Source organism: Pseudorca crassidens, chromosome 9 (genome assembly GCF_039906515.1).
Source record: "Pseudorca crassidens isolate mPseCra1 chromosome 9, mPseCra1.hap1, whole genome shotgun sequence".
NCBI classification, from domain to species: Eukaryota; Metazoa; Chordata; class Mammalia; order Artiodactyla; family Delphinidae; genus Pseudorca; species Pseudorca crassidens.
The window spans coordinates 52,390,882-52,405,796 of record NC_090304.1 but is presented as its reverse complement, the minus strand read 5'-3'; the positions used below and the strand labels follow the sequence as shown (position 1 = coordinate 52,405,796).

Below are 14,915 nucleotides of genomic sequence, written 5' to 3'. Positions count from 1 at the left end.
AAAGACATTTCAACAAACTCAGGCCTGTATGGTTTTTTTGTTTGTTTTTTTTTTAGTGGTTATGTAAGTATTCTCTTTTTATTTGTCACATAGGCCTGTATGTTTGTAAATTATTGTTAGTTAAACCATTGCAGATATTTCCCAATGAATTGAATCGCAGTTCTCTGTAAAAAAATTGCTTGAGAACCCAATTTAATGTGTTAACTGAATCAATCTTTTTTTTCCTTTTCATTTCAGTTGGAAAGACATCACTGATTACCAGATTCATGTATGACAGTTTTGACAACACCTATCAGGTATTTTGTTTATGCCAACCTACTAGTTGTCTCTTATGTGTTACAGGTCCTTTTAAAAATTCATTTATTTACATTCAGACATGGATATAAAAGCATTTTCTGTAATCTGTAAAATTCTCTATAAATACAAAGTATAACTGATGATGCTCATAGTCCTCAACTTTTTCATTTGATTTCTTTAGCTTCTCTTCCAAAATCTGTTGGAAGATTATTGCTAATACCATCTGGGATAGAAGTAAGAGTGATTATAGCTATTCTCTTGGAGAGATTTCCTCCAAGTCTAGGATTCTGTGACATTTTCATCTATACTTGAAGTCAAGAATAAGTGAGTACTATAATTAGAAATCATTAACAGAAGGAGATTTGGGAGTTCACACATATATGGAAAATTAAATAACTCATTCGTAAATAACCAGTGGGTCAAAGACAATCACAAGGGAAATTAGAAAATACTTCGAGATAAATTTTAAAAAAAACCCACAGCATACCAAAACTTATGGGATACAGCTAAAGCAGTGTTATAAGGAAAAGAATAGATACATTAAATCAGTAATTTAATCTTCTATCCTAAGAAACTAGAAAAAGAAAAGTAAACCTAAAGCAAGCAGAAGTAAAAACTACTTTAAAATGTAGGTTTTATTATTCAGGTGTGGTGAGGCCAACAGATCAGGAGATGATTGCCATTGTAAAGATAGTTTACTATACTCACAAATTGCAAGAGGAAGGGACACTCCAGGCCATATGAGGGGGGCACATGGAAGAAGTACTGGTATTGGTCAGGAGGTGAAGGGGGGGTGGGCAGGAAATGTAGGCACTAGCCTTTATTGGGATTTCTGTGGGAAGGATGGGTAAGACCAGGTAAGGAAATATAGGATTGCCTACTTTGAGTAATTTCAGTGGTCTCTGGGCTGTAGGGGCTGTTCCTAGTTGTCTGCTACTTGGCCCTAGGGTGATTAGGGCAGGGGAGTAATGACCCTGAGTGTGATAGAGGAGGTGGTTGGGGTATGGGTTTGGATTGGTTGGTTTTCATATTAAAGGCCCTCCACAGGCAAGTTTTACTTCTCTAGGAATTGGCAAACCCTGGGATGGCCAGTCCCTCCAGTATAAGGAAGGCCCCAGGTGTCAGGACAACAAAAATACAGAAAATAAAGACGTGCTTAATTCAGAAGCTGATAAAGATTAGAGCAAAAATATATGGAAGAGAGAACAGAAAAACAAGAAATTCAGTGAAACCAAAAGTGGTTAGAGAAGATCAGCAAAATTGACAAACCTAAAGGTAGACTAATCAAGAAAAAAGAAGGCTCAAACTATTAAAATCAGGAGTGAAGGAGAAGACCTTACAGAAATAAACAGGATTATAAGGGAATACTGTGAACAGTTATATGCCAACAAATTAGATAACCTAGATGAAATGGATAAATTCCAAGAAAGATACAAACTATCGAAACTAACTCAAGAAGAAATAGAAAATTTGAATATACCTATAATAAGTAGATAGAGTTATCAATCAAAAAACTTCTTACAAAGAAAATCGCAGGACTAGATGGCTTCACTGGTCAATTCTATGAAATATTTAAAGAACAACACTAATACTTCGTAAACTTCCAAAAACAGAAGAAGAAATACTTCCCAACTTATCCCATGAGGTCAGTATGACTCTCATACCCAAACCAGGCAAAGACATCAAAAATAAAACTACAGACTAATATCCTTTATGAATATAAACACAATAGTCCTCAGCAAAATACTACCGAACTGAATCTGGTAACTTGTAAAAAGGTTCTATACCATTTACCAAGTAGGATTGGTAGGTTAGTACCAAGATTACAAGGTTGGTTTAACATACAGAAAGTGATGTAATACGCTATATGAATAGAATAAAGGACAAAATCAGGGGAATTCCCTGGCAGTCCAGTGGTTAGGGCTCCACACTGTCACTGCTGAGGGCCCGGGTTCAATCCCTGGTCGGGGAACTAATATCCTACAAGCCACTCAGTGCGGCCAAAAAGAAAAAAAAAAGCCACGCAGTGTGGACAAAATCACACGATTATTTCAACAGACACAGAAAAAGCATTTGACAGAATCCAGTAGCCTTTCATGATAAAAACACTTGGCAAATTAGGAATACGAGGGAACTTTCTAAATGTGATAAGGGGCATCTCTATGAAAGACCCACAGCTAACATCAGACGTAATGTTTAAAGGCTGAATGCGTTCTCTTTAAGATCAAGAACAAGACAAGGATGTCTGCTCTCAGTTGCATATGTATCTAAGTTATATGTTTGTATGTATCTTAGTTTAAAATGCTTAATTGTGAAACGAAAATCAAAGAAAAAGCTAAAACGAATAAATTAGTAATCTTCATACCAGGTACTTTCACTGAGGCCCTAAGCACATTATAAATCTTTTTCTGTATTAACTTTTTTGCTGCACGGCCTGTGGGATCTTAGTTCCCCAATCAGGGGTCAAACTCACGCCCCCTGCAGTGGAAGCGCAGAGTCCTAACCACTGGACCGCCAGGAGAGTCCCTGTATCAACTTTCTGAAATATTCTTATTAAAATTTTTAAAAATCCCTTTTAATTGAAGTATTTTACATCTGTATTACTGTGTAGTTAGTATAAAAACTTGATTTCAATTATTTGTCTTAGGAGTGTATCAAATGTTGATCTGATTAAAGGAATGGTTAATTTCCATAGTAATTAACTGCCTCTGTCTCAATTATTAAACCATTTTTTATTTTTCAGAAAGCTTTTAGGGTAAATATAAAATCTGAATCCTGTCCCTTTTTTAGTATGTATTTTCCCATATTTGAAATATTTATTTTATTTCAGGGATATGCCTTCTGGTTTGAACACTAAGAAAACTGAAAAACTTGGGCATTTGTTTTCTAGGAAAAAGTTTGTCCAAATTTGTACAATTTGTCCAAAACCATCCAACTACTAAATGGTAGAACTAAGATGTAAACAAAGGTTTTTCTAATTGATCTTTGACAAAGGAGCAAAGGCAGTACAATGGAGCAAAGATAGTCTCTTCAACAAATTGTGCTGGGACAGCTGGTCATCCGCATGCAAATGAATGTAGACACAGAGGTTATTCTCAGAATGGACCTAAACACAGACCTAAATGTAAAACTCTGTAATAAGCTACTGGAAGGTAACATTGGAGAGAACCTAGATGATCTTGCATATGGCAGTGACTTTTTAGATACAATACCAAAGGCATGATCCATAAAAGAAGCAGTTGATAAGCTGGACTTCATTAAAATTAGAAACTTCTGCTCTGCCAAAGACAGTGTTAAGAGAATGAGAAGACAAGCCATAGATTTGCAAAAGGCACACATGACAAAAGACTTATCCAAAATATTCAGTGGGATCTTATAATCGATAGTAGTAAAGAATTATTAATTCCTTACATTTTGATAAATTTTGACAGATATGTACACCTATGAAGCTACTACTACAATCAAGATTAAGAACATTTCCATCTCACCCCCAAAGGAATTTGTTTCTAATTAAGCCTTTTATTAAAACCCATAACGATCATGAAACAGGAATGACTAAAACATAAACATGACATTTAAGAAAAGTCACTTCTTAAAAGCCAATGAATATGTATAGTATAAATTTTATTACATTCTTTTGAATATTTCAGAAATGGTTTAGTCACATCTTAAGACACTATAAAAAGAACAAGTTTAGAAATGAAAAAATAGTACAGTTAGCAAGAGTACTTCGGGTTTTTTTGGACCCGTTTATATCGGATATCCTCAATTTTCTAGGTCCCTGCAACTCTACAGCTTATAGCTTCACCTAGATGACCTCTTGCATACCATATTTTGATTCTGAGCAATGGTTCTCTCTCTCTTCAGCAGAGAAACTATAAATACCAGTCTTAGGGACTGAAGAAAGTATTGATGTCATTGAGCCATATGTAGAAAGTTCCTGAGAGTGTTGAGCTCATATCTTTGGGAGTGGAACCAAATACCATACGCTAAAAGATTTGAACTAGAGTCAGAGTCTTAGGCTAAAGAATTATGAGCTAGAGCCTGTAGTTGGAGTCCTCTGAGTATTTCTGAAGTATTTCATTTTACCCAAGTTCTCTGTGAAATTAAGGAGATATTTCCGGCACACCTAAAGTGCTGTTGCTACTTATGCAGTAAGACTATTGCTGCTGTTCATTCAGACATTTATAAGGGCAGTGATGTTGATGGGGTGAGGTTACATAGAATTTGAGAGATAAGGAAAGATTTTGATTCTTTGTGAAGAAGTTGTTGCTAGTGAAGCCAAAATATCATTGTACTTTGGCATTAATAGGAGATACTGATTTACAATGTAAACTACAAGTTTTTGTAAGAATTAGGTACAGTCCGAGGTATTATCTTAGTTTAGCTCTAACAGGAAAATTTGGATAATGTAGCACCCTACATCCTTACCTAGGGAAATCAGCTTGACAGCATATCAAGTATTAACTTGATATATGAAGAATTGACCATATGTCGTTAGCTGCAAACTTAGTTATCAGGTGAAGAGTTGTTCAGTGGATTATTTGAAGATTCCCTACCCCTACCTCCACCATACACACAAGAGAAAGACTTCTGAAATGAATAATTGAAGAGCTAGTCTCATAGCTAGAAATGTATTATTGAGCCGTATGTAATATATATCTGAAACTTAGTGAAGTTTTATTTCACAAAAAAGATAAATTTTATGTAATTCATAATTCATGCCCTATTTATGATTCCTTTGCACTGAATTAATTTCATTTGAAAAAGACTAAACTGGTTGGCCAGAAGAGTCCTTAATTGACCATATTTTGGTCATTATTTCAAAGTAAAGCAAAAAATCTAAGTTATCTGGGAAAATTATTTCTAGTTAGAGAGTCTGGAAGCGTTTCTCTTAAGTTGCTCTAGCATTCACCACTTCTTTTTCTTTTACCGATTATAAACCAACAGATTTTTCTAACAGTTTCAACTATATCAGTTTGAACCATACTACATTGCTATTTTTATCATTCAAAAATGGTATAATATTGGCCATTTTATATAGTCAGCTTAATGTAAATAAGCTCGAGAAAGATTCCCACAGTTGGAGTAGTTTAATTCTTTTATTTGAGGAAGATTATATTGCTCAGAGTAACCTTAGAGATTACTTTGAATTTAGAGAATTTCTTATTCCAAAGGCTGTTACAAATCAACAGTTAAGTTCAGGACAGCATAGATAAAACAGTGAGTTTTATTTATTTATTTTTAAAATTTTATTTACTTTTGGCTGCATTGGGTCTTCGTTGCTGCGCGCAAGCTTTCTCTAGTTGTGGCGAGCTGGGGCTACTCTTTGTTGCGGTGTGCAGGCTTCTTATTGCTGTGGCTTCTGTTGTTGCAGAGCATGGGCTCTAGGTGTGCAGGCTTCAGTAGTTGTGGCACGTGGGCTTAGTAGTTGTGGCTTGCAGGTTCAGTAGTTGTGGTGCACGGGCTTAGTTGCTCTGTGGCATGTGGGATCTTCCCGGACCAGGGATCCAACCTGTGTCCCCTGCATTGGCAGGCGGATTCTTAACCACTGCACCACCAGAGAAGTCCAAGCAGTGGGTTTTAGACACTCTAATGAACTTGTCCAGAAAGATGGTGGTGGTGAATAAATATATCCTTAATCTCTTTAAGTTAAAGCTCTAGATTATTCTATACAGAATTCTAGATTATCAGTAGAAACAAAATCCTTAACTAGATGGACTGTTTTGCTGATTCTGTGTTTGATTTGTCTTTTTATTTTTGTTTAATTTTTAATGACTTTTTTTTTTTCCTTTTCCAGAAGTATTGTCATTTTATTTGGGGTGGGGGTGAGGTTCTTTTTTTTCACTGTGGTAAGAACACTTACATGAGATTTTACCTTCTTATTAGATTTTTAAGTGTATACAGTGCAGTATTGTCATCTACATGCACAATGCTGTGCAGCAGATCTCTAGAACTTGTTCACCTTGCAGAACTAAAATTTTATGTCCATTTTAATGACTCATTTTTAAAATTCACAGACTCTACCTAGTTTCTGTCCTAATTGACAGAAATATAATATGGCACAAAGGTATCTAGGGGGAAAATATATATACATATATTTTTTCCCACATATGTACATATACGTAAACATATTTTTAAATGGGATTCCCTTCTAAACTGGATTCTGTATCAGCATCTTCTTTCTGGGGTCGTTTTCCTTTCCTCATTCTTTTTATTTATCTCTGTTACTCAATTTTAAATTCTTTTAACTTCCCCACTCTTTTCTTCCTTTGGTCATTGCCTCTTTCAACTCATTATTTCTCTATTTTCTCTTGATAGAGAAGGCAGCAACCAGGCAACAGAGCTTTACGTGTTTGGACCACAGAAGGAAACTGATTATCATTGCTTCATACGGAAGAAAACTTGTTTTCCTTACCTAGTTAGTTTTGTATTGGAAAAATCATGTCCCATATGGAAAATCATAATGTTTATGGGTCTCTGGCTTCTGTGGCATCAGGACAGGTGACAAACCACTATTTATGGAGTCAGACAGAATAGTAGCTTACATCTGAATCTTTTATAAAATAGCTGTAGGGGTAAATAAGCACCATTCTAAGTGGAGAGCATCCAAATAAAATAGCTAAACAAGTAAAAGTTACTGTTATCTTGGCTCCAATATATTTGGATAACATTGTTCAATCTTGAATTGTGAGCTCCTTTTATAAGTACTCAGTTTAATTTGTTTTTTTTTCAAAGCAGACCCCTGCCCCCTCAAAACCAATGAATTAGTTAACATTTAAGATAATATGAAGTTGTAAATTAAGATACATGGGAGAATTTTCTCTTTGGTTTCTTCTGCAGTTATTGCCTTTTGCACTTTTTTAAGGAGATGAGCAAGAAGCAGCACTAATGTCTCATCCATCTTTTATGAAAATTTGAATTAGTTCCTCATCAGTAGCATTCAAGATGCTGGAAAAGCTGATAACGATTAGTTTCCCAGCCATCTCCTTTCTTTTCTTCCTGCTGTTGGCTTAATTCTTACAGCTGATCGACTTCTATGCTGTAGTAGCTTAGCTTGGAATAAAATTAACTAAGAAGAAGAGTAACAACAGGATGTTTTTCAGGTTAATCTTGATCTTTATAAGTTCAGTGGTATAACTGATGCCCCAAAACTAGGATAGTACAGTGCAAGGAGGGGACTGTTGTACATTTTATCATAAAGTCTGACTTTGTACTAATTGTAAAAACATTTATGTCTTGACTGTGAGATCTGAAAATGCTTGTTTCTATTTATAGCCATTAAAAATTATTTTGGGCTGTTTATAACAAACACAAAATAACATTGATAAGTGACATGAGAAGTTTTTTTCATGTAAAAGAAGTCTAAAGGTAGTGTGTTTCAGCACTTGCGTGGCAGCTCCATGGTCATCCAGGACCAAGACTCCTTCTAACTTTCTTTTTAACCTGATCTAATACATGACTTCCATATTGAAATTTGCTTCATGGTTACTGAATGGTTCCTGGAGTTCCAGCCTTGGTAGCCACAGTTCAGGAAGAAAGACGGAGGAAAGGGGGGAAAAACCAAGAACGTACCTCCCGACTGAGTTAACCCCATTTATTTAAAGTTCAAAGAAGCCTGGAAAATGTAATTTTTTCTTGGGAAAAGTATGGTTTTAAGTAAATGTTTGATTGTGTTAGTAGGGAGGAAAGGCTAGATGGATATTTGTGTAGGTAACTACCTCTGCCACACTGTCTGAGTAAATGAGGTTCTACTGGTGAGATTTCTTAAATGCAGCTATGCCACTCCTGTACACTCCTGAGGTTTGTCAATTAGATGCTCTTGCAAAGTAATTCAAGTTTATAAGCCCATTGTCCCACCCTATGGCAGATATAATTTTCAGATTGAATGTCATAAGGTGGAATTAGTACTTAGGTTGTGTATTAGTCACATAGTTTGGGATAAAGGAGGAAGCATCTTCTTCTGTTGTTGTTGTTGTTTGTTTTAAAATACAAGTCCATGTGAAAAGGAGATCAACAAAACTACTCAAAAAAAATAAAGGAGACCTAATTAAATGGAGGGACATCCCAGGTAAATAAATCAGAAAACTTAACATTGTTAAGATGTCAGTACCAACCACCCAAAGCAATCTACAAATTCAGTGCAATCCGTATCAAAATTCCTACTGCCATTTTTGTAGAAATGAAAGACCTGATCCTAATTCACCAAGATATTAATAGCCAAGGTATTATTGAAAAAGAAAAATAAAGTTGGAGGACTCACACTTCCCAATTTCAAAATTTCCTACAAAGCTACAGTAATTAAAACAGTGTGGTAATGGCATAAGGGTAGACATACAGACCAATGGAATAGGATTGAGAACCTATAAATAAATATATATATCTCTTGACAATTGATTTGCAGTAGAGGCACCAGGCCCAACCTACAGAATAGGGGGAAATATTTGAAAGTTACATATCTGATAAAGATTTAATATCCAGAATATATAAAGAACTCCTACAAATCAATAACAAAATGACAAACTCAATTTAAAGATAGGCAAAAGACTGAATAGACATTTCTCCAGAGAGGATATACAAATGACCAATAAGCACCTGAAAGCATGAAAAGATGTTTAGCATCATTAGTCATTAGAAAAATGCAAATCAAAACGACAGTAACATTTCACTTCACACCCACTAGGATGGCTATTTATATAGAAAAGGGAAAATAGGAATATATCACTAGTGGGACTTTAAAATAGCACAGCTGCTGCAGAAACTTTCCTCACAAAGTTAAGTAGAATTACCATATGGCCCAGCAATTTTACTCCTAGGTATATACCAAAAAGAATTGAAAACAGGAACTCATAGTAGCCAAAAGTGTCCATCAATAGATGAATGGATAAACAAATTGTCATATATCCATACATTGTAATTTGGTATTGCTTAATGGGTACAAAGTTTCTGTTTGGGGAGGTGAAAAAGTTCTGTAAATAGTGTTGACAGTTGTACAGTTGTGAATGTAATTAATGCCATTAAATTATACACCTAAAATAGTTAAAATGTCAAATTTTATGACAATTTAAAAATAAAACCTATCTTTATTATTTTTTTTTTTAGAAAGTTTTTTTTTTTTAATATTTATTTATTTGGCTGTGCCAGGTCTTTTTTTTTTTTTTTTTTTTTTGCGGTATGCAGGCCTCTCACTGTTGTGGCCTCTCTCGTTGCGGAGCACAGGCTCCAGATGCGCAGGCTCAGCGGCCATGGCTCGTGGGCCCAGCCACTCTGCGGCATGTGGGATCTTCACAGACCGGGGCACGAACCCGTATCCCCTGCATCAGCAGGCGGACTCTCAACCACTGCGCCACCAGGGAAGCCCAGAGTTGGACTTTTATTCCCAACTCCACAGCAGAAGCTTTGTGTCTTTAGACAAGTTATTTAACTTCTCCAAACCCCAATATTGTTATGTATAAAATGAGAAAAATAATGATGCTACTAGCTACTTGTAGAGATGTATTAGCATTAGAGATGATCATGTAAAGGGCTTAAAAGAATCTCTAATACACAGCAAGTGCTCAGTAGGTAGAAGCCATTATCACTGAAAATTTTGTTCATTTTTATTTGACTATGATATGTTCATATGTTTATTCATTATTTCTTCTACAATCATAATTCCCACTTGAACCCTAAACTGCTGACTGCCATTAAACTATTACTATTTTTAACTTCTTTGTTTTGTTTTGTTTTGTTTTGTTTTACAGGCAACAATTGGTATTGACTTTTTATCAAAAACAATGTACTTAGAGGATCGAACAGTGAGTAATGTTTTCAGTGTGCGATTTTCTGCAACACTCCAGGATAGAAAATTATGATCAAAACTATAATCGATGATTGTCACCATAAGAAGTACTTAGCAAAGTTGCCAAAGTTAGTTTACAGGCCTTGAGAAAAACTGTTATTATAGAGTGAGTAGTACTCAGCACTTTGAGTTTTTTATCCCCAAGTAGAATCCAAAGGGGAGAGAAAGCTGTTATTTGTAAAACTCTGATGGCCCTAGACTTGTTAAACAAAATTTTGTCTTGATTTGGAAAATTATAACAAATAGCATTGAGATAAGAATATTTTCAAGAAGAAATTAGAGCTGCTAAAGACCTTTTGAATACCACTCTTGAGGCATTCAAAAAGATTTCATTTGAATATCACACAGTTTGTGAACTTCAAGGTTTTATTTGTCAGAATATGATATGTACCAAAGTGACTATGAATAGAAAAAATTACTGTGCATTTACTTGTTAGATTTTTGTCTTCCATCTTTTGGAATACTCCTTTTAAGTGCAATATAAACCCTGTATTCTAGCCTGCTATCCCTTGAAGAGATTTCTGTCACCTAAACAGTGACTCTCTTAAATGCATTATTTTGGGATCTGTACCCAAAAAAGTTATCTCTAATGCTATTTCTTATAAGTTTGTGAGTTTTTTTCTTTTGTATGTTCTCTTTTATGTTTTAACATATAGCATTCTATTTCTTAAAATTTGAAAACAGAAACGGCTTTATGATGGTAAGAGAACTTAATGCTTGTTTTCAGGCTTTTCTTCCTGGAATGTAGATGTGAAAAAGTAAGAAAGTAAGGATATTTTTACGTAGGGTTGCAAAAAGATATTTCTCCTTTTTGCTAGATTATATACAGTGTTCTAGGAAGAAATGTGTGGGAGAAGCATAAGCACAGTAATCAGAGATCCAATTTCAAAGTGTTCTGAATCCAATAGAGAAAAGAGACATTTTATTTTAGTTTCAGAGAGGCTTGCAGAAAAGGGGATGTTGACAATGATCACTGACATTTACCTTTGTTTTTCCCTTTTATGTTCACTATTTGAACATTAGCAGTCTACTTTTGCTCTCCGGAACATATAGGATTCAAAGAGAGGTTACAGGGAGGGGAAAAAAAAGGAAGCTGTACTTCTGATTCTGTGAAATCTTTCATATTGCCATTTTTTTTGCATTATGTACCTTCAGAGCAAGCCAAATTTAAATATTATTCCCTTTTGAAAAAGGAAAGGAGTTTTGTGTTATTTTCATTCCTCACATCCCTGTAACCTTTTGCATGAGTTTCCTTTTACCTCCTTGCCACCCTCCTCCCTTTAAAAACATTATTTCTTTTTAGTATGAATTTGGTTTTTTTTTTTTTTTTTTTTTTTTCCCCCCATCCCACAGATCAGGCTGCAGCTATGGGATACTGCGGGTCAGGAACGTTTCCGTAGCCTCATTCCCAGTTACATCCGTGATTCTGCTGCAGCCGTAGTAGTTTACGATATCACAAGTAGGTATTTTGCAACGGGTTGACCTTTCTTATTTTTCTTGCTTGTTTGACTGATTTTATTGTTAGGTACGATTGCAATTATGGGACACAGCAGGTCAAGAGCGGTTCAGGAGCTTGATTCCTAGCTACATTCGTGACTCCACTGTGGCAGTTGTTGTTTATGATATCACAAGTGAGTGGGGGGGGATTATGCATTTCTAATCTTTCAACCTTTAGCTTAGTTGCATGCATGTTCTTGTCTTGTGCTTGTTTTCTATACTGGCATGTAAAAATGAGTTTTATCATAGCAAACCTTATCACAGGCCAGCTAGGTCAGAGTATTTGCTTTGGTGTTTGTACCAATATGCCTTATTTCTACTGTGCCAGGTTTTTTTGCCCTGTAATTTTTCCTTTAGATCTAATTATGAATCCTCTCCAAGGCTTTCTTAGTATCCTATTATCCCTACACCATAATTATGGTTGGAAGAATGTCTCCTTTTTTATTTAACTTGATCTCAGATTTCTCTAAAATAAAATAATCTGCATTTAAGTCTCTTGCCAAGTTCTCCAGATCCTTCAAGGCTTCTGTTGAGACTGTTAAAAGCTTCCGCTAGCCAACTTTTCTCTGCTTTCCCCTTCCAGCCATCCTCTCTCTATAGAGGAAGGCAGAGAAAACATAATATGCAGTTTTCTATTAATCATTTTCATTTGAATGAAATCTGGATTCTCTGACTTATTTACTTGGTTGCTAACGAATTATACTTTCATTTCTCTCCAAGAAAAAAATTTAAATGGGAGACTAAAAAAAGTAATGGTCTTTCTTTTTCTTTTCCTTCAAGACTGACTAATAGTGCCTTTAGCTTTTTAAGTGACTGCAAATTTTGAATGGAGCATTGGTGACTGACAGGGAAATGCTATCTGATTAAAATTGTCTTTGTGAATCAGTTTATGATATATTAGGCAATATTAAGCATCATTCCGTATAGTGCTCCATAATTTATAGGAAGACCAGGATAGTACCACATCTTGGACTTATTTAAAAACATCTTACATAAACAATCTACCGATTTGAGCTAGTAATATTATTAGTATACATTTTTGCATATTTGCTCATCCAGAAATCATATCTACTTAACAATAATTGCAATGGCAGAATTATAAGAGGTTTGCATTCAGAGACTTTTTATTTTGGTTAGGTGCCAAATGCAGTCTTTCTTTTCTTGAAGCTTTTCTTTGGGTTGCTACTTGTTTTAAAAATGTATGTTCATTATTGTGCATTCACAAGTTTTGCAGCTTTAAAATGTTTGTGCTTACTTTAACCAAATCAAGTAAAACCTGGTGTATTTTTCTTTGAAATTTGTGCACATGCCATTAAAATATTAGCAAGTTGTTTTCTTTAGCTGCTGTAAGATGTATTGAAGTACTCTACTTAGAATCCAGGGCTAGAAAAGATGGATTTTGTTATAAATGATTCTGGTACATTAAACTAATAAGCTTCAAGTTAAAGTGATCACAAACTGAATAAGCAATGCAAACAGAGTGGTGTTGAAAGCTATTTAAAGGCTTTACAAATTTTGTGGATGTGTTGGGACTTACTGGCTGACATACTTTTGGAGATGCTTTCTTTGTCATGTTTGGTATGTTTAAGTAATCAAAAAAGCATTGTGGCAACATGACACCATACTATCTGCCATAGCTGTCCTTACATTAAAAAAAATTTTTTTTCAATTATATATAGTACATTATACTCACTTGGTCATGTCCAAAAATTTTAAACTATTATAAAAGATACCTTAAGGACTTTACTGCTGTGATTTGTTTAGATCATTGATATTTATACTCAGATAAAATGGAGTTATGTTGCAGGCACATTAAAAGTGGGTACTAATGTGCCAACCCCCTTCCAACTTCCAGTACTTTTTTCTTTTCCTCTTTTTTCTTTGTTTGGTCCTTCACTTGGAGCACTTGGAATAACACTAATCTCTCTATCCACCCTCCTATATACCAGATGTTAACTCATTCCAGCAAACTACAAAGTGGATTGATGATGTCAGAACAGAAAGAGGAAGTGATGTTATCATCATGCTAGTAGGAAATAAAACAGATCTTGCTGACAAGAGGTATGGAATGATTTCATTTGTATGGAATGTTTGATTTCTTTGTTAAGCAGCCTGTTATTTTTGTTAGTGAAAAATTGCTTTAAAAGGAGACATGTTTAATCCTTAATTTTATACCCCTGCCCCTTTTCTTTAGTGTGGGGACCTGAAATAGAAAGGTAAACATTAAACTCAGTCCCGGGAACTCCCTGGCGGTCCAGTGGTTAGGACTCTGTGCTTTCACTGCCGAGGACCCAGGTTCAATCCCTGGTCGGGGAACTAAGATCCTGCAAGCTGAGCAGCACGGCCCACCCACCCTCCCCACACCACACACACACAATAAAACACACATTAGGGCTTCCCTGGTGGCTCAGTGGTTAAGAATCTGCCTGCCAATGCAGGGGACACAGGTTCGAGCCCTGGTCTGGGAATATCCCACATGCCACGGAGCAACTAAGCCCATGTGCCACAACTACTGAGCCTGTACTCTAGAGCCCCACGTGCCACAACTGCTAAAGCCCGCATGCCTAGAGCCCGTGCTCCGCAACAAGAGAGGCCACCGCAGTGAGAAGCCCGCACACCACAACCAAGAGTAAACCCTCGCTCACTGCAACTAGAGAAAGCCTGCGTGCAGCAAGACCCAACGCAGCCAAAAATAAATAGATAAAATAAGTAAATTTATTTAAAAAAAAAGAAAACACACATTAAACTCAGTCCTTAAAGGAAACTAAATTTTTTGGGTTTGTGTAAGCTCCTGTGTAAATAACTCTTGTGTAAGATTGTTTACACGTGAAGCTGGTAACTATTTTGCATTTTTTAGGGCTCATAAATATGAGCAGTGTTCTGTTAAAGAACAAAATGTTTTACAAATCCTATCTTTAAAAAAGTATTCGTAATGATTAAATGCACACTCTTTTGGTAGTCTTCTTATAAATATTCATTATAATTCAGTGGTGTAGTTTTTTCTTTTCTTTTCTTTTTTTAATTGTATGGTTGAGCCAGACTGTGAGGTTGAACTGAATAGCTTGATTGTGATACCTTAGTCAAATGAGCAAAGACATATTCAAGTCACAGGATGCAAAATGTATTAACATTCACTGTAGAATCTGTGGCTTGAATATCTGCCTTTAGCATTCCTAAGTGATCTACTGGATATTCTTTCTGCTTTAAATAGTCTTGACCATTTATTTAATATTCGAAGCTTTTACTATTTATTATTTGTTTATTCATTAGTTGGATACTG

The 14,915-nt window shown here is 35.4% G+C and overlaps 1 protein-coding gene across 8 annotated transcripts in view; it reads left to right on the top strand.

The window, feature by feature from the left end:
• RAB6A (RAB6A, member RAS oncogene family) overlaps positions 1-14,915 on the top strand; it is a 66,687-nt gene that overhangs the window by 28,435 nt on the left and 23,337 nt on the right. For 4 of the 8 annotated variants that reach the window (XM_067750281.1, XM_067750286.1, XM_067750287.1 and 1 more), the window contains 4 exons: positions 238-296; positions 10,041-10,094; positions 11,664-11,769; positions 13,585-13,696. In XM_067750281.1, the coding sequence (XP_067606382.1) occupies positions 238-296; positions 10,041-10,094; positions 11,664-11,769; positions 13,585-13,696 (331 nt within the window). Of the gene's footprint in view, positions 1-237; positions 297-10,040; positions 10,095-11,491; positions 11,598-11,663; positions 11,770-13,584; positions 13,697-14,915 lie in introns of all 8 variants that reach the window. The other 4 variants (XM_067750282.1, XM_067750284.1, XM_067750283.1 and 1 more) reach the window with 1 other exon arrangement.